Source organism: Brassica napus, chromosome A9, assembly GCF_020379485.1.
Source record: "Brassica napus cultivar Da-Ae chromosome A9, Da-Ae, whole genome shotgun sequence".
In the NCBI taxonomy this organism is placed as follows: Eukaryota; Viridiplantae; Streptophyta; class Magnoliopsida; order Brassicales; family Brassicaceae; genus Brassica; species Brassica napus.
In genome coordinates this window covers 2,138,113-2,161,796 of record NC_063442.1, presented here as the reverse complement: position 1 = coordinate 2,161,796, position 23,684 = coordinate 2,138,113, and the positions used below count along the sequence as shown (strand labels likewise).

Here is a 23,684-nt window from a genome sequence, read left to right as displayed (position 1 = left end):
TGGGCCTATTTAAATTTTAGGCCCATTACAATTTGCGGAACCTTGTTTTCATTCATCAGCAAGATTAAGATCATATGCCCATTAGGCCCACATAACAGAAACTGATAGGTGCGTCTTCGACAAAATAAACAAACATCCTAGTCAAGGAGAATAAATAAACAAACTCTCGGGGAATCTTCAAGGTATACAAATATACAATTAGTGAAACTTTCTTCACTTTAGAAGGATACTACAATCGTATACCACAATGTTGATGGTGAGCTAACCTTTTACGGTTTCTATAACTTTTTGTTTGTGTGTTTGGTATAGGCAGTCTTGTACACTTACGTTATGCTCGTATTTTATCATTAAGTGATGGTATGCCGTCGTTGAGGTCTTTTATGGTGGTTTACATTGAAGAACAATGTGATCAGTAGAAAGTCAATCTATGCCTTTGTCCCGATTGATCTAGTAAGGCTTTCTGATCCGCTTTAAAATACTATCTAGACAAACTTACTGAACAGGTGTTTGTTTAGACAATTCTACGAAGCTGCAAATATCTGTTCAGACAATGCTACTAACCTAAGTTCCAACCGGCTTTTCTATATACACACATGTCACGTAACTTCGTATGTGAGGGAGTGACGCACCATTATAGTAAAGGCAAAATGATTCACACTACAATATTTTTCTCAAAGCTGAATCAATACTTCCAGAAAAGAAAAATACTTCAAAAATAATAATCAAATTTTTAAAAAGTTAAGCAATGGAAACCTTGGCGCCAGCTTCTTCAAGCTGCTTCTTAGCTTCTTCAGCTTCATCCTTCGTCACACCTTCCTTAAACTTCTTCGGCAACCCTTCGATAAGCTCCTTCGCTTCCTTCAACGCCAAGCTAGTCAAAGCCCTCACCGCTTTGATCACAGCAATACGCGCATTGCTCGGCACTTCATCAATCACCACGTCGAACTCCGTCTGCTCCTCCACCGCAACCGCCGCACCACCTCCGTCCCCCGGAGCAGCCACAGCCGCCGCAGCGGGAGCTAACGAGAGCGGCGACACACCGAACTTGTCCTGAAGGTAGTCAACGAGGACGCGGGCTTCCTCGAGCGTCAGAGAAGAGATCTCGGACCCAATCTTCTCGATCTTCTCCGGAGCTTCGACGGCGGAGACGGGACGGAGGTGGGTTGCACGGTGGGTCGGTGTGGAGGAAGGTGAACCGATGCGGAATGTTGTGTTGGGTCGGGGAGGGAAGCCATGGGGAGAAGCGTGAGTGAGGTAAGACGAGGAGCGGAATGTGGTTGCGATGGAGAGAGTCGTCGCTGCCATTTTGCACTCTTTGGTTCGTGTCTCTCTGTATGTGTCGGTTTTGATTGTATACGAGAGATGAAGAAGAGGGAGAGGATAGGAAAAACGAAGGATAAGGGGTGTTTTGGTCAATATATAAATGCTTACGCTTGCTATGCTGTACGTTGATACACATAGATGAGAAAAGTTAATTGTAACAATTTTTGTATAATTGTAAATAATTATATGTGGAATAGGAAAAATTGGAATGATAAACAAAATGGAATAAAAACTGAAATTTGTTTTGGAATTGGAATTCCAATCATCCCAAGCATTCACGATCATTTTTGATATGAAACAAATGGAAAAGATTTTACAAAGGATTTGTTTTTAAGTTTTATTCCATTTTTAGAATATGTGGAATTAATTTTAAAAAGTGTTTCATGTAACTGGTAAATATTTTTTGGAATTCTATGGAATGATGCATTTCAAACAATTCTATTCCAAAATTTAGCATTCCAGTTGCAGCCATACTATCATGCATAATAACAATTAATCACAAACAAAAAGAAAAATTAATTTTAAATCACTAAAGTTTTGTAACAAATTATTCGTTACGCACGATAATTGCTAATTTTTATTTTTATTTATTACAAAAGCATAAAATAATATGACTTGTGATCAAATGGCATGACACTTTTTAAAATAAACAAAAGCCACAATACAATGTGATTCTTTCGGACCTGAACTAAAAACCATTTATCATATGATCCTTTGTACAAGTATTTCTTAATATTTAACGCATTTATGTGTGTTTATGGTTAAAAACTTAAAATGGTTATTAAATTGTATTGATATCTGTTTTGATTAGCAAGTTTAGGAACAGAGAGAACAAATAAACCAAAAAATACCTTCGATCAGAACAGAAAATAGTGAATCGGGCTTTGTTATCCTTTGGATTCCAACAATATATATGGGCCTTCTCTCGCATGCCGGCCGGAAAGGTAAAAGACAGCACATCGTGAAGAAAAAAAAACAACAAAAAACAAAAGATTTTGATCATTTTCTTCCATCTTTTTGGCTAAATTAAGTTTTGTTCTTATACGCATTTACAATTCACAGTTAATATTGGAGTTTGAAAATTTTGCCTTAAGTATCTGCCATTCGACTAAGTATAAAAAATTTAACGAAATGATTATACTATGTACAAGATTTATTTTACTATATTTAGTAATCACTTTTGTAACTTAAAATGTAGCGTTTTTATGGATTAACTAACCCTTGTCATAATCATTTTAATTGCAAAAATAAAAGGCATCAAAGTGACACTTATCAAAATAATTTAAACTAGAAAATGAAAGACATCAGATAAGATTAGTATATGCACAGCACATGTCTCACATCCTTATCAAAATAGATCTGCCGTACCAACTTAAAACACATATTCGGATTAGTTCAAACAGAATTAGCTAAATTCAATCGAAAATAATTTAATATTTACTTGTTTCTCCCAGCAATATCACGAGATAGCCTACAAAATACATAAAATATTGGATGAATATTTGGACGTGAGAAAACGAAGAATATTAAGAAAATGCACAACTGCAACCGTTGTTTTTTTTAAAGATAACTGCAACCGTTGTTTGAGTGAAGATCCGCACATACGTTCAAACTTTATCACAACCAAGGAGAATAGCCCACAATTTTAGGTTTAATTAAGTAGGCTTTCTATAAGTTCAATAAGGGTTATATTTAGAATATTTAGAAACTCCTTAAACTTCAAATTTGTGGTATTTTATAATCTTAAGATTTGTTGATTAATATTTAAGAAAACAAAGAAGAAATTTTCGTATTTCTGAGATTTTTTTTCTTTTCCTTCCATAACATTAATTTGATAGATTATAAATATTATTTTATTCTTATTATTCACTTTTCCCAACTTGTTTTGTTATTCTAAACTAGTACTACATAGTTAGACATCATTGGTGTGTATCGAGGAGGGCCGAACATCTCTTAGAGATAAGTTTTCAGGCAACAAACAGTAAGTTTGTATGGCAAAAATCTAAATAAACGATAAGTACCAACAAATTTTATTGTTCTTTTATATGTAAATGATTTAATCATTAATTAAAGTTTATCTAATCAATAACTCGATAAATCTCAAAATCATCTATGATAGATGAGCCGACTTCAACATTAACTGGATAAATATAGTTTAAAATATGTCAAACTCATCGAGATGGGAAGAAAGTGATTTATGCTATATATAGAATGTACAGCTAATTCATGAGGACAAGAACAATGCTACAAGTAAATTAATGAACAAAAAAGAAGAAGATGAAAACCCAATTCTTCCACGTTTAACATATTTGATATTTGTAAATGCGAAGCCACTTGTATGTTTGTGACCGACCTGCCATGTGATTTTTCCTTTATGATTCACATGGGAAGTCGGCAATTCCCACATGATAAACACGTTGGCCTAATACAATAAATAAACGTGTAGATATTCATTTCAATTTAAAAGTTATATAGCTAATATAAAATATATTATAAGCATAATATAATGTAGCATGGAATATGGACATAATTGAGCTACTTTGGATTGATTCGAGATTTTATATTAATTATATACATTACGTTCTCAGGTTTAGACAAGATGAATGATCAGTAGACAAAACTTCATTTTGAGAAACCATTTTACAAATCCTATATCAAAAAGTATTAAGAATAATAATTTAGTAAATTAACCTGACCTACTACATTCATTTACTTTAACTATTGAGGGTGAAAGCAGTTCATGTTATATGAATAAATTGGTCTATTGTGTAATTTTCATAATACGACCTCTGAATCAGTATGATATTCGATATAAAAACTCTTTTCATCCGATACAAGCATCATATACATTTAAAACCAACTAATAAAGAATGAATTGATTCATACTGAACTGATCCATTTTTTAATATATTGTTGAATATTTAATTTAAGTTCCCAAAATGTAGACGCCATAAATTAATACTTGTTCGCGCATTCTGTTTCAAAAATTATTTTTAAATAACAATTTCAAATATTAGAGAAAGTGTATATACATATATAGTACCCCTCCAAAAAAAAAAGAATTGTTAATTATTCCTATTCTAGCCAATGCATAGAAAGAGGAAGTAAAGCTTGGATTTATCCTCTACACATGCTTCATTCGGACAAAATGTGTCGTTAGCTAAAAGACTTAAAGTTAAGAAGTTCGGTAAAGCTTAAATGATTTTGCCCTCTTGCTATAGTGCTTACACTTCCCAACCTAACTTCATGTCCCAGTTGCCACTTATTCTACCCGATTTAATTGAAAATTATACATCTAAATATATATGTATACACATTTCCAGGAATATGGATATTGAGCTAAATCACTCTATATGTTAATTGGTCGACTCATCTTGGATTTATTACCATATAAATCTTTATGTAATTGCGGCCCAATTACTCATTACGTTCCTAGCAAATCGGATCTTATTTTTTTCCTCCCATGTTGGTATCGTTTTAGATGTAAATACTTAAGGTTTTTGACGCGTTCATACAAATGTTGAAATATCATTGAAAATGCAGCCATTATATAATTATTTCTTCTAACAAAAGAAAAAGTCGATATCTTCGTCTTAAAGGTTGTGGTTTTGGCAAGTGGAGTTAGGCTCACGTCGGGTTCTACATGTTGAATGGCGATGCCCAAAAATGGATAAAAATTGATGAACAAAGACAACGTGATCTGTACGAAAAGCTGTCTATATATAGCCCTCATGTGACACCTTTTGCCATTGGTGAGATTAGGTTCTATATGTTTGTAATGTGATATGTACACACATCGGTCCACATGTATGTATGTATACACACGCCTAACTCATGTCTATATGTGTGCATATATATATGGATGAGCAATCAAGATTCTTCTAAGTTTCATCATACGCTTAAAATAAATGCTCTGTTTTACCTCTTCTTTTACATGGCTGTGTTTAAAACTTTTAGCATTGCAGATAATATTTTTTATAAATATGTGTAACTGTATAGATTCAGATGTGTGGTTATTGTGATTGGTTAGTGTATGGTTGTATCAGTCGACAATAACGTATAAAATGTTGACAAAAGCTTTTGTTAAGTAGATCTACGACGTCTACCATGTTTGGGATCGAACAAAAAATCCCTTTTAAGAACTTTGTAAAAAGGTTCAGTTACGATAATTGACTCAATCAATTTGTAATGAATCCAATGTTGCATAGATATTATTTATGTATTAAAAACATTGATGTTTTAATTTCTTTTATTAAAATTTTTTCACTTTAATTAGAAGTGAGTTAATGAAAAATAATTTAAATAAGTAATTAAACTGTGCCTTAACATGTGCAAAGGAGAAAATAGTGTTCATATGGTTATTGGGAAACAAAAACTAGATAGAAAAAAAAATTAAATATGTTTGAAATAGCTAAATTGTAAATCTTTCAAATATATATGAAGTATAAAAATACTAATACAGTCGTTAATTTATTAATGCAAATCAATTAGTCTTTCCATTGGAGTTTGGTCATGTTATAAGTCTTTTTTTCATGAAAATGTTGGGTTGTTAGGTTTATGCAATTATAATACATATGTTTCCGAGACTGAATTGTTAATTTTATGCAGTTATACAGATGTTTACTGATATTTAACATTTGATTAAGATGTGTGAAAGCCTCCAAAATAACTATCGCTATATAACAGAGGGAATAAATAAATAACAAAATGTATAAATCATAGATTAAAAACTCATATACATGACACATGAAAATTCCTGAGACAAATTATTTAAGTAATGCAAATATAAATCCGAAAAATAGATGACCCCTCCAGTTTTATTTATGTATAACATCAAACGGAGTTCAAATATATATCAAGGATTTAGATCATTAATATTACATATAAATTATATCCCCAAACCTCTAAGCAGCGAGGCAAAAACCATATACATGTCACGTACTAATTACAGTACTCCTAAAAATCACAAATCTCAAATTAATATTCCATATTTCTGATCCATCTTGACTAATCAATTACCATTGAGTAAATGCATTGATGACCAAATATCATCCATGCCCCAATAGTTTTCACCGTTTTGATCATCAACAGTCATTGGAATTGAATAATCTGCCGTTGTAGTCGCAGTCACAGTTGCCGCAGCCGCAGAGAAGTTACCATAGTTGAAATCCATATTGGTATGTTGATAGGACGTAGTTGTAGGAGAATATGTCTCCATCGCTTGATCTTGTGTACAAAAGACATTATGGTTCGACGTACTTGCAACTTGATCGTTAATTTCTGAGCTGTGATGAGATCCAACGGAGGACGTCGTTGTTGCTGTCACATCGGTTTGTTTGATGTATTTTTGGATTCTTGTCCTCCAGAAATTCTTTATCTCATTGTCGGTTCTTCCTGGAAGGTGTTTAGCGATTTTGGACCACCTGATCATATAATAAGATGTAATTGATTATCACATAGTTTGATATATACTTTTATTATGTTTAATTAAGATGATGAGGTAATGATTGTTGTGGGGCAAGTACATCTAGATGAAAAGGCTTGCGTCTATTTCAGTAATGATTTCCTAGTTGTCACGAGACTTATTTACATTTGCACTGTTCTATGTTTGGAACCTTTTGATTTCTTGATATTTTTATGTGCTGCTAATAATAAGTCTTTTAAAGTTAATCGCTTATTATTTTGGTAAAAGCTTACTTTTTTTTTGTTTGTTTGTAAAAAGGGTTTATAAAGTTAATTTTATGATTTAGATAAAGCTTAATAGCATATGAATAAAGTAAATTGCTAAGATGTAAGAAAAGTGAACCTAATTTGAAACCAACAAACAGTAATAAAGAAAGAATTAGAAAGTCTATATCAAGAATTATGAAAATTTTAAACTTAAGATAATTTCTATTGAATTACAAATTCATGTACCTTCTAATCTTGGGGCATATTTTCCAGCTCTTTACATATAAAAAGAGAAATAGAAATCGTATAAAACAAATAGACAAGGAAATAAATAAAGCCGAGTAAATCTTTCAGACGTGGGAAGTCACTTGAACAATTACGAGACTTATATGCATCTTTATATTTTTTGAGCAACTACTTATATGCTTCATAAATAAATAAAATGGGGATAACGTAGCTACGTGTTTCGGGAGAAATAGGCACGAGGTTTTCATGTTGCTTTGATAAAAAGCACGAGGTTTTGTTAGTGTTAAGACAATTTCGTCGACATGAGCAAAAATTTAGAATTGACGGCTAAAAACAAGCGTCGATCAAAGGTTGGCATTTGTCACAAAGGAATTAAACGCTTTTTATTTGCTTTCATCACCAAATATGTTGCTTTATTTGTTTTTTTGTCAAAGATCTACGTGGCTTACTCAAGAGTATCTACACTATTCAAAGTTCGAAGATTTTGCCTTTGTTATTTCGTTATACGTAGTGTATTTGTATCTATACTTTCATTTTTGTAAATTAAAACCAACCTGTTTCCCCACTTAGCATGAAGTTCCATGATGGTAAGTTGTTCCTCCGGCGTGATGTTTCCACGTCGTACGTCAGGGCGGAGATAGTTGAGCCACCGAAGGCGGCAACTTTTTCCGGTGCGTTTTAGACCTATATATTTATGTAACCAATCATCACTGTCGAACATTGACTCGTACGTAACGTACGTACGTACGTGCATATCCACATAAGTAATTAGAATACATGTGTGTTTTAATATATAAGTAATCAATACATATGTATGTACTATAGATATTCTTGCTATATATATTTTAGTTACCATACGGTGTCCAAAAGAAAAGTTACCATACATAATTTATTTTCATCACTAGACCATTATTAGAGAATTTTCACATGAAAACGTCTTTGAATTTTTAGAATGATATTTAACAGCGAACAAATATATTAAGAAAAATATCTATTCGTTTTTATCAAAGTACAGATAATACGTATGATTTATAAATATATATACAAGAAAAAATATTGTTTGCTGTATGATGATTGCCTCATGATGATACCTTTGCATGCTAGCTAGTAACACTAGGTCATACATTAAATACAACGTAAAAGAAATATATATATGTTTTTTTGATAAAAAAGAAATATATATGTTACTGGTGATTTTTTTAAAAAGAAATTAAATAAACCTGCAGATTTGGCGAGAGAGTTCCAAACGCCATCGCCGTGGTTGGCGATATAATTGATAAGAATAAGATCTTCTTCCATCGTCCACGGTCCTTTTCGCACTTCTGCTTCTCCTGATGATCCCGTACCTCCACTACTTATTCCTCCTATTTTCTCCATTTTAATATTATTTATTTATATATCCACAAGTTCGAGATTTATATAATTTTAGCTAGAGAGAGATGAATAAAAAGAAAGAGTGAGAAAATAAATGTGATGAGTTGATATTGAAGGTTGTGGAAGGTGAGCTACTGCTTTTATAGAGACTAAATTCACCGCGTGATTAGCAATCCTTAACCCAAATTCTTAATTAATTATGGTATTTAGATTAGAGTTTTAATTAATCACAAAATTAATTTTAGGTTTAATACTACATACTAATGGCACGTGGGGACAATATATAACACCTTCATGACCTTACTATAGACAATAACATAGTTGCATCATCCATGTCCGTATGTATGTATATATACATGTTAAAGATTAGAGAGTCTTTAATGTATTCATGCATAGATGCCACACACGCATTGCCATTTAGATTCACATACATACGCATGCTTGTTGATGTGAATGTATTAGTTTGGATTTTTGTATGAGGATCACCCAAAAAACAAAAGAAGGTCATCAATGGGCCCATAATGCCATATACGATTTAAATTAGTGGTCCGATATTGGCCCGAACGTAAGACAGGTATGTGTGCTTGCAGTGGCGGACCCAGCCCCATTTTTAAGGGGTGTCAAATGTTTGGGCTTCAGCCCAGTATAAACATTTTTATACTAAAATAAGTAAAAAAAGCTAACACAAGGGATCGAACTCAGGAAAGAGGGGTCAAGAGAGGGAGCTTTTCACCAACTGAGCTACGAGTTCTTCTTGCCGAATTAATAAAACTCTTTAATATTTATATTTAACCTGTTGCAGGTGCAACCCCTTCCTAACACGTGGGTCCGCCTCTGTGTGCTTGTCGATTGCATTTATCTTTATTAGCAAAACTCAGATTTTATTTGTAAGGTCTATAGCCTTTTCTTATATATAGTTAGACATGTTAATTAGGCCAAAATCCGCAGCCCGAACCCGCTCAGCCCTAAAAATTACCGAATTTGAGCTTAGTTTATAAGCCCAAAAAAATTGGATTTTTCGGACTAAGCTCATTTGAGTTTTGAGTATTTTGGGTTAGGACTGACCCGAAAAACCCGAAATTTTATACTTTAGGTTAAATATTATCGTTTTTACAATCAAAACCATTATAAGTATTGATATATTATTTTAATATTTTTAACCAAAATCTAATAAAACAAATATTAAAGTTGTTAATGCACTTTATTGTTTGATCATTTTACAAGTGTCACATTTTAAATTTTGCAAATGTACTTTCTTTTTTTATATACAACATGTTTTTTAATTCAAAATATAAAGTATGAAACGTTTGACCATGTTTATCATAAATTTTGTTTTTTATATTTAGTTTTAATTTATATTTGATTATTTAAATTTTATTAAATTTGGTCTTATTTATATATATATGTATATTTAAGTATACGAAATAGTAAAACATTTTTGATAAAGAAAAAAATTTAAATTCGAAATTTTAAATTCATTTTATATTTTAAAACAAAAAAATGAAACTGTATTTTTATATGAAAATTCACATGCATTAAAACGATGGAAGTGACAATGACAAATTATTTTTTGAAAAGTCCAAAAAGCTTGAAAAGCCCTATAAAGACCGGACCGGACTTTGAATTCTAGGCTCATAATATATTTCGGGCCGGGCTCAAATATTTACGGGCTAGCGGGTTTGGGTCTGGCCGGGCCAGCCCGAATTGACACCCCTATATATAGTCGAAGCCTCATATTAGTCATCTTGGTTTCGTCGTGAAAAACATACAAACTAGTTTGCAAAGCATATTTTTTTTTAAAGAAAATAAGCACATTAAACAAGCAAAACTGAGCAGGTATACAATCCCTTCGAAACTATTGTGTACAATTTAGGGTTATGACCTTGCTTTTGGATCTATCTATCTATGGACTACATGTGAAACTATTATGTATAATTTTAGGATGTCAGTCTCTACTTTCTACCCATTTGCATACTCGTAGATTGCATTTTTACTTAAAGATTAGTTTGAGCCTTCCATTGATTTGAAATACTCTCAGATTAATAAAACAATAACGGATTGTAGTATATGTTGGTTTAAATTTTTTGGATACAGAAATTCAAAACAACTAAGCTATTCGTTTACTTCCCGGCTTAAAGGATGCATGGATACACTGCATGTCGTTTTATTTTTGACTTCTAGATTTAGGCATTTGTAACTGAACTCAAATCCAACGTTCCACATTTTTATATTGCAACATCATTATCGGTCATACCTTCAAATTCCCATCGACCTAATAATATTTGATGGTATAAATTCGATATGTACTTAATTAGACAACTCAATTCCGCTATATGCTTTTGTAAGAATCTCCCATAAGGAAATCGATAAAGGAAACTAGTAGATCATGACGCTTTTGTTAATAACACTTCTTATATTACTTAGCTTAATTTGCTATAGGTAACAGAACCGATCGATACTCTATTAGTAACCAAACTAAGTACATGACAAAGAAAATACAAAGATGGAGACGCAAGAAGATCATGACTCTCTAAAAGTTAACTCACTCTAATTCCTACCAAATTATAATCCACTTATCATAAAAAGTGACAAGTGACTAACTCCTAACTCAATAAAAAAAAAACCTTTAACATCCAAATTAGCCAAGAGAAAGACCCTTTCACATTTCAACTGACAAATACTTGCTTTTTGCTGCCACATCCACTCTCTTTTTATGCCTCATAACATGCAGTTATCTATATAAAAGAAAAAGCTGTGATTAGATGGACTTTAACGTAATCTATACACATCTGCCAACATTATTGTTTTAGCCTTCGATTTCAAATGCAGTTTGAATGAAACTATTCACAAAAGTTATTTAACAAACATGATTTTTAACGAATAATGATGCTCTTAGACTCACAAGAGTAATGGTATCTCTTCGCTTAAGCATAGTCTTAGAGTTTTCATGCTTGAAAGCAGTGGCAAACCTAAACCTAGGTAAGCCAAGAAGGTGGCAAGTGCCACCGTAAATTTTTTTTAAAATTTACATAATCCACCTCACAATTTTAGTTATTTTTTCTTACTAAATATTATATCTTAACCATATTTTAAGTTTATATGTAATTTGTCCCCATAAAAAAATATTTCTACATTCGCCGCTGCTTGAAATACTTGATTTGGCGCATCATCCAAAAGTTTAAGTACTCTTAAACCACTTTTAAGAAAAGCGTATTTTTGTGGCTGCAATTTATTTAGGTAGAAATACCTCACATCCTTAATATGATACTTGAAGTTTAGCAAAAATTAAATACTTAGACGCGTCAAAAGCACTTCTCCACTGTCAAGTGTCGACTATCACGACAAAGCAGTTTATTTTTTCTTGTTACAAAATCCAATATTAAACTGAATATTAATTATCTTTTTTAACTAGTAACTAGGTAATTCTTAGATATAAATATCCATGTTATAATAATTTATTAATATTTTATTTTTCATTTAAATAATGTCTATATATAATTTATATTAATAATATTATATTTTTTAGTTAAACATGTGATTTTGTATATGCAATATATAATCGGTTTAATTATCAACTAAATATATTATATTGAATCTATTTATTTGAATTCAACTATAATATACTTTCGTTCTAAATATATATATTTTTTTTTGATTAGTTTTGTTATTCAGTATTTATGTTAGTTGCTCTCTTAAATATATAAATATATTATAGTAAGATTCTGAATAACATAATCTTTTTTTGAGAATCAAATAGACAAAATAAACTAAAATGTGGACTGTGGACTGATTAAAAGTTACATAAATGGATATAAAGATAATATTTTGAATCTCATGCATATATGTTTTACAAAATAATTAAATTATAAAAGTTAGTTAATATTTTTTATATGTTTTGAGGTATCCCATAGTTTATATGTATAAAATAAATAAAATACTACTATGAAATAATATGTTTTTATTTTATGATTTTTTTCTTAATATCAAGATTAATTTTTTGGCTTTTAGTTTTATGAAATCACATTATATATAAATACTATTTAAAATTCATTTTTAAATTTGTAAAATTTCCTTATATGTTACTGGAAAAATAAAAAGGAAATAAAATTAAAATATAATTAACAAAAACTACTAAATGAAAAGAAAAATAAATTTAATAATGGTAACTAAATGTAATATTTTTAATTCATTAAGATTATATCTGTAATTTATCATCATAAGAATTAACGTGTACCCGACACCTAGATAACTGATTTCTCAAATAATATTATAGCGATTTCCGTTTATATAATTTGTATGGATTAGGAAGAACAATAGAATTATTTAAGTAGTTAAATTGTTAATCTGTAACTTCTATAAAAAAATATTATAACTCCAAAAAAAAATATTTCTACTATTTTATACTTTTTCTTTTTAGTTTAATTATCGTTGTATAGTAAAATTTTCGTTAAAAATTAAATGTCACTTTAGAATTTTATTGTAAAATATATTAACAATATTTTCTAGTATTTTTGATAGATCAAAATTTAATTAGGTGTATATATAATTATGCTTTTATTTTCAAAATAGAAAAAAATTAAATGTTTTTATAATTTGTGGAAAAAAAACTCTAAAACGCAAGTAATTTGAAACGAGGGAGTAACGTCATTCCAAACCCACCTTACTACATACCATAAATAACAATTTTCATTTGTCTTTCGTAGCAGGTGGCTCCCAAAGAATTTTGAAGGTTTTTGTACATAGGTATAAGACTATAAGTCCACAAATTATGAAAAAGAATTATTAAGATTCTTATAAAAGGTGGAAGTCCATTTGGTCTAGTGGTTTGACAAAGAGTTCATTAATGCTTGCACACCAGGAAATTAGAGTTTCAATTTTCAGAGAAGGCGAAATTATGCGAATTAAGAAAAAAAAGTTTAAAAGAGATCTTCGGTATGGCACAAAGAATACCGTCAAGCGTGGATTTCATAGGGCGGTTCAAGTGATGCAATCAGACGTGAATCCTTATACGGCAGGTAGAATTGCCGGCTGTAAAATCGTTTTTGATATCTCTCATAGTTATAATAGCATAATTATTCAGCGTTAAAAAAAATTCTTATAAAAATGTTTATAACCCTAAAATTTTCATATTCTACCCGTATGCAGGGGTGAAGCCAGGTTATAAATAAAGAACTTGTAGCGAGTGATAAAATTTAACAAAAAGAACTTGTAGTGAGTAATAAAATTTAACCAAAGTAGATGTAAGATTACAATAGATAGGATGAAGTAAAATAAAAATAAAAGATACATTCTTCAGAAAAAAAAGAACTTTGCATATCAAGCTAATTAAAACGCTATATATATATTCAGCGTCGGCTTAGGAGAGAGGCGATCAGTGAGACCGTTCAAGGCCCACTTCAAATATTTTTTTTCTTTTTATCATCATACATAATTTAAAGTGAACAACTATAATCATTTTAATTCCTTACGTATATGCATGTGGTTTCGAAGGTTAAATGATATATGTGTTATATAGGGGCCAAAAATAATTTTAATAAGTATCAAAATATTAAAAATTACTCCATCTCTTCCTAAATATAGGATGTTTAGTTAAAAACACACATATTAATAAAAGTTAATTTTTGTCTAGAAAACAATATTAGAACTATAAATTAATGATATTTAACCAATTACAAAATAGATTATTAAATATGATTGGTTGTACAGTTTTTAGTAAAGTAAAAGTTATCTTTTTTTTTGAACAACAGTAAAAATTACCTAAAAAAATGAAAACATCTTATATATTGAAACATTAAAATTTTTTAAAACATCCTACATTTAGAAATAAAGAAAATAATAATCATAGGGTCCAAATTTTTTTTTGCCCAGGGTCCACATTGGTATTGAGCAGGCCCTGTATATATTCATGTTTGATATATATAAGGAATGATGATGAGCCATCTTTAGACAGTCACATTCCTCTGTGAAGAAGAAAAAGAAATAACTCAACTTTAACAAAAAATGAAACAGAAACACCAAAATAAAAGTTCAGTTGTGCACTGCATCAACAGTTTACAAAGCAAAAGCTACAAAGAGCACCTGCCTTCTACAAGTTCCATGATCATGAATCTTGCTCAGACATAGAAGTCCATCGGCTTGAACCTCAGACCATGTCAGCACCAAACTCAATTGCTTTCTCTATCCCCTCCGATCTATAAGGTGCAATGCTATGGTTGTGTCCAGCTACTGTTGGACCCAACAACTCATTCTCAATGCACTCATACATCTCCTTGCAGAGGTTATCAACCACAATACCAAACCTCATGGTCTCATCACTCATCTTCTCCAACTCATCAGAACTATAATCATCAAAAGGCTGGTTCAGAGTTTTGGAAAGACTCTCAATATAACCTATAAGTTGCTGCTGCAGATTCTCAAACAGAATCTTCTTCATCTCTCTTTCCTCATCACTCATCTCATCTTTGAATAGTTCTTCACCAAACATGTAGAAGGCAAAAACATATGTATATGAAAGAACTTTTCTTGATCTGAACAACAGATCGGCTCCATTTGATGCCCATTTCTGCTCCGACTTGAGTGTCTTTTCCGACAATGACGCCACCTTCTCACGGACACTCTCTCTCAGTTTAAACTCTTGCTTTGATGAATCAGTATGTGATCTGTATTGGTGATAGTAATGTGTATACCGTTTTAAATCCCTTTTGGCTATCTCTATTTGCTTCACCTTTTCTTCTTTGAACTTACCACAACTATGACCATCGATAGTAGTCAATGTATGGCTTAAACCAGTAGCCCCACCACACAACCAACAAAAATGCTGTCCACAGATACAAGTCATGAGGTTGCATCCATCACTCCTTTGAACAGATTTGCTGCATTTAGGACACATCCTAGTGTGGATCGTTATCCAGTTAAGCGTCTCGGACTCATCTTCACACTTCTTTTCCCACAGCTTCCACATCAAGCAAGAGCAAGGAGAGTGAGACTCACTTAGACAGCTGAAACAAAACTGATGACCACACGAGCATTCAACCTCGCCACCATCGTCTTCTCTCCTTATCGCGTTACCGCAATGAGGCGTGCTTGGACACCACTTGACCCTCTTGTTATCATCAACGTAAGACTCAACGAGGAAACGATCAAACTTCTCGGCTAGTTCGGGATAAACTAGCTTCTTAACAACATCTTCATCGCAAATCGCGTTGCATTTATGAGCCATGCATGTGATTCTTTTGCTCATACCTTCGTTGATCTTCACGGTAAAATGCTCCTTCCAACAGTTGTTACAAAAGCAATGACCACAGTCCATCATCGTCATCGTGTAGCTTTGTAAATCATCGTCCATGCAGATCTCACAAGTCATCTTCTTCCTCAGAGAGTATCTGGATTCAGACAAGGACGTATGAGAAAAGACAGTTAGACCAGCAGTTTTGAACAGACTATCTTTGCCTCTTTCACTATAAACATCTAATAGTTTATCAACGTTCCATTGGTAATGAATGAGAAGAGTCCTTGCTTGGCTCTTCTTGAGAGTGAGCAGTTCCATAACCCTAGCCAAAACTTCCTTCTGTGCGGCTACAAGTGATTCATTTGTGATGATTTGGCTAGTTGATTTTTTGGACTCTCCACGTTGAGCCTGCTCATATTGATCATTATCAACCATATCATAATCATCCTCCTCTTCTTCTTTTTCTTCCTCGTCCTCCTCGCAGCTCAAGTAATAGTCATCATCCATGGCTACGAAAAGATCAACCAAGAGACACCGTAGAAGAAGAAGCAGAGACCTATAAGATCTAAGAGAATATTTATTAGACTTAAATCACGCAAATCCTTCGGGATTTGGTATTTGGTTTTTTATAGATAAGTGTAACATATTTCCTTAGTACAATATCTCTTTCTTTTTTCTTTTTTTTTCCTTTTTGTCTTTAGTTTTAGACTTAGTATATACTCAGATCCATGTTTTAAAAATTTGCACACTTTTAATAAAAACATATTAAAACTTAGCTATAAATGTATAGTTTTTTTTAATTTTATATTTTCTATATTTTTAAACCAATAATATTTTAAGAAATGCAATTAATGTTCTTGAACTTCATAATTTTTCATTATTAATTGATAAAAATTACATTAAAAATATAAAATATGTATCTTTTTGAAACAACAATTTTTTCTATAATATGAATCTTCTAGGTACAGATGGAGTATTAATATAAATAAAAAGGAAACATTTGGATTGTTCGAATATGCTAAGTTTCCGGAGCCTTGTTAATATCTTTTCATAATAAATTAAATAAAAAGTTAATATTTCACCATAAAATCTTAATGGAAATCCTAGCAAGGAAAATGTATTATTATTTTTATTAAGATTATCTTTAAAAAAATTCTTAGATTATTAAAAGAGACACAAATACAAGTATTAACCCACTACAAATATTCTACCATAGTTTTTTTGGTTCATACTTTACATCCTCGGATTTCTTCGGTTGAAGCAACTAACCAAAGTTCTTTTGACGTTCCAAGTTTAGACGGTTTAATTTTAATGGTTATTTACTTCAAAAATCGCAACGTAATTAAAGCTGAATATTAAAAAAAAAAAGTAAATACTAACGGTCTCTTAACAAAAAAACATCCAGAAAATAAAATAAATAAACACAGATGACGGCTTAATTTATTTTATTTTGGTAATCAAAGATGAGGGCTTAATCATATCATAACTCAAGAATATATGGATACATAAACATAAATAAACAGAAATATTGGGTAATTCTTAAACTCTAAAAACTCTTGGGATAGCAAATCCAAACTAAACGGAGTCGTCAACAAATAGTGTTAAAACGCCATCACCAGACAAACGCAGCGCAACTGAGAAAGAGTTCGCTAATGCAAAGTGTTGGCAAGAACACATGTTGCGTCTCGTGTGGGTAACACGTCAAAGCAACAATAGGAGTAACATTCCATCTGTTTCTCATGACCACCTTAGCAGCAAAGACAAGTGCACCTAAAACCAAGAGATGAAGTCAAAGCCTCTTCTTCAGAAGAACCAGAGAACACAAATGTCTCTGGAGACGACAATACTTTGGAAGAACAAGAGACCAAAGAAAGCGACGATGGCAACGATAAAGGTAACAACGAGTCCATCGAAGGAGCTTCTGAAGCGGTTGCAGTGTCGGAAACCGATGAAGAACAGATAAATGTTTAAATTGGTGAGGAAGATTAATCTTTATTTGATGGATTTGGTATTAGTGATCTTCTCTCCGAAATATATATATATATCTAAGTTTAGGCTCTTTAGCTAATCCGTGAGAATATTGGTTGGTAGCAAAATCTATATATATATCTAAGTTTTCCCACCTTTTTGGATAGTAGAATGTGAAAACAGAGAAAAGAGAAGACCAAAAAAATGTGTATTGTTACTTTTGGCCTTCCAAGAACAGTCGGTCTTTGTGTTAGTAGATCTATGTTTTTCAGTTACTAGATTTTATAACAACTCCGACTTCTGTTGTATAGACATAGTTGGACTTGGACACTTGCTTTTGTCTATACGAAAATGGTGTTAGAATCTACAAACGGCACACATTTTGAATGTTCATGCAGTGTTTTGTTTGGTAGGTTTATATATTTCTTTCACCACGCACATTAAAGCAAGAGATTTAAGTATTATCCATGCATTAAAAATTGAAGATAAAAAAAAAATTACATGATTAATCCGATCAAATTCTATTTTCCGGGAACAAAGTTGGTGGCGTAAGCCCAGGCATTGTTAGCCACAGGGTCCGCAACATGATCAAACAAGTTCTCAATCGGACCTTTACCAGTAACAATAGCTTGGACAAAGAATCCAAACATAGAGAACATGGCAAGCCGACCGTTCTTTAGCTCCTTCACTTTCAACTCCGAGAACGCCTCTGGATCCTCGGCCAAGTTCAACGGGTCAAACGCCCCACCCGGGTAAAGCGGGTCAAGACCTTCACCAAGGGGCCCACCTCCGATTCTGTACCCTTCGATTAAACCCATTAGCACAACTTGAGAAGCCCAGATAGCTAAAATGCTTTGCGCGTGGATCAAGTTAGGGTTTCCGAGGTAGTCAAGTCCTCCTTCTGAGAAGATCTGGGAACCTGCCTTGAACCACACGGCTTCACCGAATTTGACTCCGTTTTTGGAGAGAATCTCTGGGAAGGTGCAGCCCAAAGCGCCTAGCATTGCCCATCTGCTGTGGATTACTTCGAGCTCACGGTTCTTCGCAAAGGTTTCAGGGTCGGCAGAGAGACCGGCGGTGTCCCAGCCGTAGTCTCCGGGGTATTCACCGGTTAGGTACGACGGTGTGTTCTCTGAGAATGGACCTAAGTACTTGGGACGGTCTGGTCCGTACCTATGTTGTGTACAAAATTATATGTTTGGTGATTAGCTATGTATATATATCAAATTCAGGAATATATAAAGTATAAACTAACCTCAATCGAATCTGAATATATTGTAGTTTTAAAGGAAAATTAAACAGATTAAAAAAATATCTTGAACCACGCAATACTTATAAAAAACTTTTTAATTATTTTTAATATTTATAACCAAAAACTTTTTCAAAAATATAAAAAAAATGAAAAATAGAGAGAAGATTGGTGTAGGAACCAGATGCTCTGAGGAGTAGACTTGACGGTACGACGCATGACCACGCGGCCACCGTTGGAAGCTCCGACTTTGCGGAGGAGATCGTTGGAGGGCTTGAGGGCCGTTTGGCCAGCAAAAGAGGAGTGTTGGATAGCTGAAGTAGCCATTCTTTTATATCTTTAACTCCAAACAAGAACACAAATGAAAGAGAGAAACAGGCAAAGTTAAGATGAGATGGTTGGTGTTATGTTATGTATGTTCGATTTTATAATAGAGATCCAAAGGTGTTTATCTTGATGGAGATTAGCATATGGACATGTCACCGAGTTCTGATTGGTTAGTTTAGATTTCTACATACTCGATTCACATTGTGGAGGGGATTGCTAGAGGCTATGGTTTCGCCACGTGGCCGTAGAAGATTTTGTGCTTAGAGGTAGACACGTCAGCGAGTTTTGATTGGTTGGTTTAGATTTCTACTGACTAGATTCATATTGTACATATTGCTAGAGGCTATGGATATGCCACGTGGCAGTGGAAGATCTTGTGCATAGAGGATATTGATAATGTTCCTACACATTCATGAGGTTTATCTTCTTTTCTATTGGCTATGCTTGAGATTTTGCGATGATAAGACCTTTTTTTAAAAAAAATCTTCATTTTATTCATATTCTCATTGCCCTTTCCAAAAAGTAACATTTTGATAAGACAAATTTTTATTTGAGGTTAAAAAACTACATCAGAAATTATTAGTCAACTAAATATAAAAAATCATACAGTTTAATTTATCTTAAAAGGAACGAGGGGATGACCATTATCATGGCTAAGCTGTGTCTCAAAAGTCAAAACTCAAAAGACAAATGGTCTCTGAAGGCTACACAAATGTTATGCATCACCTTCACAATTTTACCAGTTCTGATTGAGATGGTACGGATAATACAGCAAAAAACAACTCTATGCATTTTTTAATCTCTGTGATGTATTCTGAAGAATAAAGAGAAGTTTTTTCGAGACACTGGCTCAGAGTGACTTAGACCCTTCCATCAAAGAGACTCTCAGTGAGCTATCTTCAGATAATAAGTATACACTTGGTCTGAAGATAAAGAGATTACAAAGAAAGAGATCGTCAAACAATTTATCCCTTCTAGAAACCGAGAAGGGATGACAAAGCAGACATTACTAGAGGCTCCGCTCTAGTGCCTTGAATCTGGACATTTCAGACAACTTGTCCATAAAAGCTAGCTAGAAGTTCATCAAAATTCGCTTGCGTGAGCTAATGAAAAACTGAAGCACTCTTCGCTATGAGTTGTTTCCTTGGGAAGATCTCCAAATTGCAATACATCAGCCTGAGTTTCTTGTTGTGAGAACTTTTTTGCTGGAAAGCACACGTGCTCATGGAAAAGTCAATTTCAGTAATTGAGTAAGAATATAGTTGATAAGTTCATAAATAAATTGAGAAAAAATCATGATTTGAAAAACTGGTGAAATGAGGAATAAGTTGGGGACTAATGATCAATTTCTAGTGTAGACGGAAGAACATTTTGGAAGGATATATGATTCTGCTAGTGTACTCTATTAAAGAACTAAATCCAGGTTCTACAATTATTTAACGAACCAAAGTTGAGGTGTTTGAGAAAATATTCATGTTTTTTTCTCTGAAAGAAGGGTAACTTGGTGTAGACGTAATCTAATCTCCATATAGATGGAACATCCATGACAAGAAAACTAAACAAAATGCTCAAATGATAAGTTGTTTTGTCGGGAACCATATACTACGAGAGGAATTGTACCTTGGTTCAAAGAATGATCTATAATTAACTAAACTCCTATTGTAGATTAGCAGAAAGATTTGCATGTCTATCGCGAGCATTGAATGTGTAAATAATAAGTCAAAGAACCGATATATAGCATAACAATCAACGCAACTAATATAATCCTGCTTGAATCATTATAACGGTTATAATGCCATCTGACATTTCAACAAGTTCCCTTAACCACTAATGTATATACCATAATCCGCCAAGTTTTGTTTAACTGTTAAATTGAGTTCAGCATAAGGAATACTACAAGACTCAAACATGATTATATATGTTCTTCTTTAGCATTGGATCTATACTAGATAGCACTTTAAGTTCTTCTCTATCTATAGATTTTCATTAGAGTCTAGACTAATTGTTTTTTTTTTCTAGACTAATAGTATTTTAAGACATTTCGTTATCCCCAAATAAAGAAAAGATAACAGGTTTATTTCGTTCTTATTTCACTCACAGCTGTTTTTATTTTGACATGACAAAATGAACGTACACATACATATTGACAGAAGATTCTAGAAGGAAGAAACTGGGACACGAAAGTAAAATTACATAATCGACTGTCCAACAGAAGCCCGCAGTTTTATGTGTGCCTCCTTGTCTTGCCGGGCTCAGTGGTCTCAGTGGTCAGACTAGTATCATGTGCTTCATGGGCCTTATCCTGCACATACTGACCCATCTCTTTTCCCTTCTGGCCAGCATAGCCTACTGCGTCAGCCATACGGCGCTTAGCATAGTCCAATTGCTCCGGAACCGTATCACTCGTCCCACGGAGGTAGTTTAGGACCCATGAGACCGAGCTTAGACCCGTCAGCCCAAACAACCCAGAAGCCAAGATTGCGGTCACAGCTAGCCCGATGGTGATAGCGGCCGGGACAATAACGGGACTGAAGAGGAGGAAGAGCGGAACAGAGAGCATCAAACCTATCACTGAGCCGGCTAGAGTGAGTCCAGCTAAGGCTAGCAGTGAGCCACCAACGGGAACTCCTACTATAAGTGCCACGATCTGCATGTATGTCGATTAACTCGAGTTTATTTATTGAGTTGTTTATTTAGACCCTCAGAACTCAAATTGTAATAAATCCAAACCATGACCATCTGGACTGGATATATGAATATATGATCCTATATATACATGCATGCATACATACACGTGTAAGTGGTGCTATCGTGCAAACTCTGATTTTAAATCCTAATTTTTAGGAATTATATATAAGAATTGAAAACACTATGGACTAATGAAACGGACTTGAAGTTCTAAGCTCATGAGTTTCATATAAGAGAAAAGAAAAGAAAAAAAAGGCTAAAAAGAAGAACACAAAAGTACTTGGTTACTGGAGGGGCCGCTACTCTTGTAATCAGCACGACCACCATAACCATAACCATAACCGACATCACCTTCGTACTGCGGCTGAAGATGAATTCGTTTGTCAGTTGGGTCGACTTGCACACGCCTTTCCACAGTCGCCATATCGATTGATATGATTTGAAACTACAAACTCTAAGAGATCACAAAAGTGGTAGATGAGATATATAGAAGTTGTTGTTGCAGCAGAACATATATAAATGGAATTGAAAGATGTTTTTTTGTAGTAAAAAGGAGATTTGGGATGAAGAGAAGAGGACACGTAAGAATGTGGTGAAGGTAGAGGTGTGGCTTTGCATGATTTCCAAGTTTCATTCATTGCCTGATCATCTTTTTGTTCTTCTCGCCCACCGTATTCAAATAAAAACAAACTATATACATTCGGTTTATACAAATACTCTCTCACCTTAATGCATCCAGATGCAGTATGACAAACTCAAGTTTCCCTTTTATTTATTTTGCTGTTTGATCATTTTTAAAACAGCTACAAATAAATAATCCTACTTGTGTTACCCGCTCACAGAATAGTTTAAATTATTATATCGAATCCAAATTTAAGTCCAACATACAACTCTATCTTACTATTAAACAAAAGATTATATATGTTTTATACTCGGCCGTAGCCGCATGCAATGTAATTATCAACGATTCTATTAGTAGTACTAGTTTACGTCGCTAGCCTAACATGGACAATGCAGCAGAAGTAACAATAACTACTCAACCGGAGAATTCAAAATGTCCATCGTTTGGAACCATGGTTTGATCGCTTTTGTAACACGAGCATACTATGGTGGCCCAATGGCTTTAAACCGGCAGTTCTTAAAATCACAAGAACCATTTCTCCAAGTATCTCATTTAAAATGATGGAAAAAAGTTCTCATGATTTTAAAATTCATTTAATAAAACATAAATATTTATATATACATATAATTGAGATATTTGTTGTGAGAATTTTATCGCGATTGCTCATCGGGAACTCTCATTGAAAATTCCCATTAGGGTTTCTCATTGACAATTTCCATTGAACACTCGTTATGATTTTTTTTACTTACAGTTGTCTAATCAAAGAAAGCGACGTCGTCCGTAGAACAAGGCTTTTTCATTTCTGGTTATTGGACCTTTCTAAGCTGTTGGCGGTTTAGTGGTGGTCCACTGCTACTTGATAATGAGATGACAAACTTCTCTCTCATTCCTATGTTCCACAATTGGGCCCATGTATGGCCCGTTTTACGTTTTCTTTTGTGTGCTCCCTCCCGCCTTTCTAACGATGAGACTGATCTCAAACTCTCTTT

The 23,684-nt window shown here is 33.1% G+C and overlaps 5 protein-coding genes across 5 annotated transcripts; all 5 read right to left on the bottom strand.

The window, feature by feature from the left end:
- Positions 1-611: 611 nt before the first annotated feature.
- Positions 612-1,386, bottom strand: LOC106428887 (50S ribosomal protein L12-3, chloroplastic-like). The gene has a single exon (XM_013869638.3). The coding sequence runs from the start codon at positions 1,303-1,305 to the stop codon at positions 739-741; it is 567 nt and encodes a 188-aa protein (XP_013725092.2). The 5' UTR covers positions 1,306-1,386; the 3' UTR covers positions 612-738.
- A 4,725-nt stretch (positions 1,387-6,111) lies between these two features.
- LOC106428851 (transcription factor MYB21) lies at positions 6,112-8,726 on the bottom strand. The gene is made up of 3 exons (XM_013869597.3): positions 8,460-8,726; positions 7,794-7,923; positions 6,112-6,746 (listed from the first exon to the last, which is right to left on the bottom strand). Exons 1-3 carry the CDS (start codon positions 8,614-8,616, stop codon positions 6,335-6,337), a joined length of 699 nt encoding a protein of 232 aa, XP_013725051.1. The 5' UTR covers positions 8,617-8,726; the 3' UTR covers positions 6,112-6,334.
- Positions 8,727-13,658: 4,932 nt separating this feature from the next.
- Positions 13,659-16,551, bottom strand: LOC106428837 (probable E3 ubiquitin-protein ligase ARI3). Its single transcript, XM_013869586.3, has one exon. The coding sequence runs from the start codon at positions 16,346-16,348 to the stop codon at positions 14,756-14,758; it is 1,593 nt and encodes a 530-aa protein (XP_013725040.2). The 5' UTR covers positions 16,349-16,551; the 3' UTR covers positions 13,659-14,755.
- Positions 16,552-18,258: 1,707 nt separating this feature from the next.
- Positions 18,259-19,495, bottom strand: LOC106428875 (chlorophyll a-b binding protein 2.4, chloroplastic). Its single transcript, XM_013869624.3, has 2 exons — positions 19,240-19,495; positions 18,259-18,982 (listed from the first exon to the last, which is right to left on the bottom strand). Exons 1-2 carry the CDS (start codon positions 19,383-19,385, stop codon positions 18,331-18,333), a joined length of 798 nt encoding a protein of 265 aa, XP_013725078.1. The 5' UTR covers positions 19,386-19,495; the 3' UTR covers positions 18,259-18,330.
- Positions 19,496-21,440: 1,945 nt separating this feature from the next.
- Positions 21,441-22,602, bottom strand: LOC106428808 (oleosin S2-2). Its single transcript, XM_048739304.1, has 2 exons — positions 22,354-22,602; positions 21,441-22,032 (listed from the first exon to the last, which is right to left on the bottom strand). Exons 1-2 carry the CDS (start codon positions 22,495-22,497, stop codon positions 21,610-21,612), a joined length of 567 nt encoding a protein of 188 aa, XP_048595261.1. The 5' UTR covers positions 22,498-22,602; the 3' UTR covers positions 21,441-21,609.
- Positions 22,603-23,684: the final 1,082 nt, after the last annotated feature.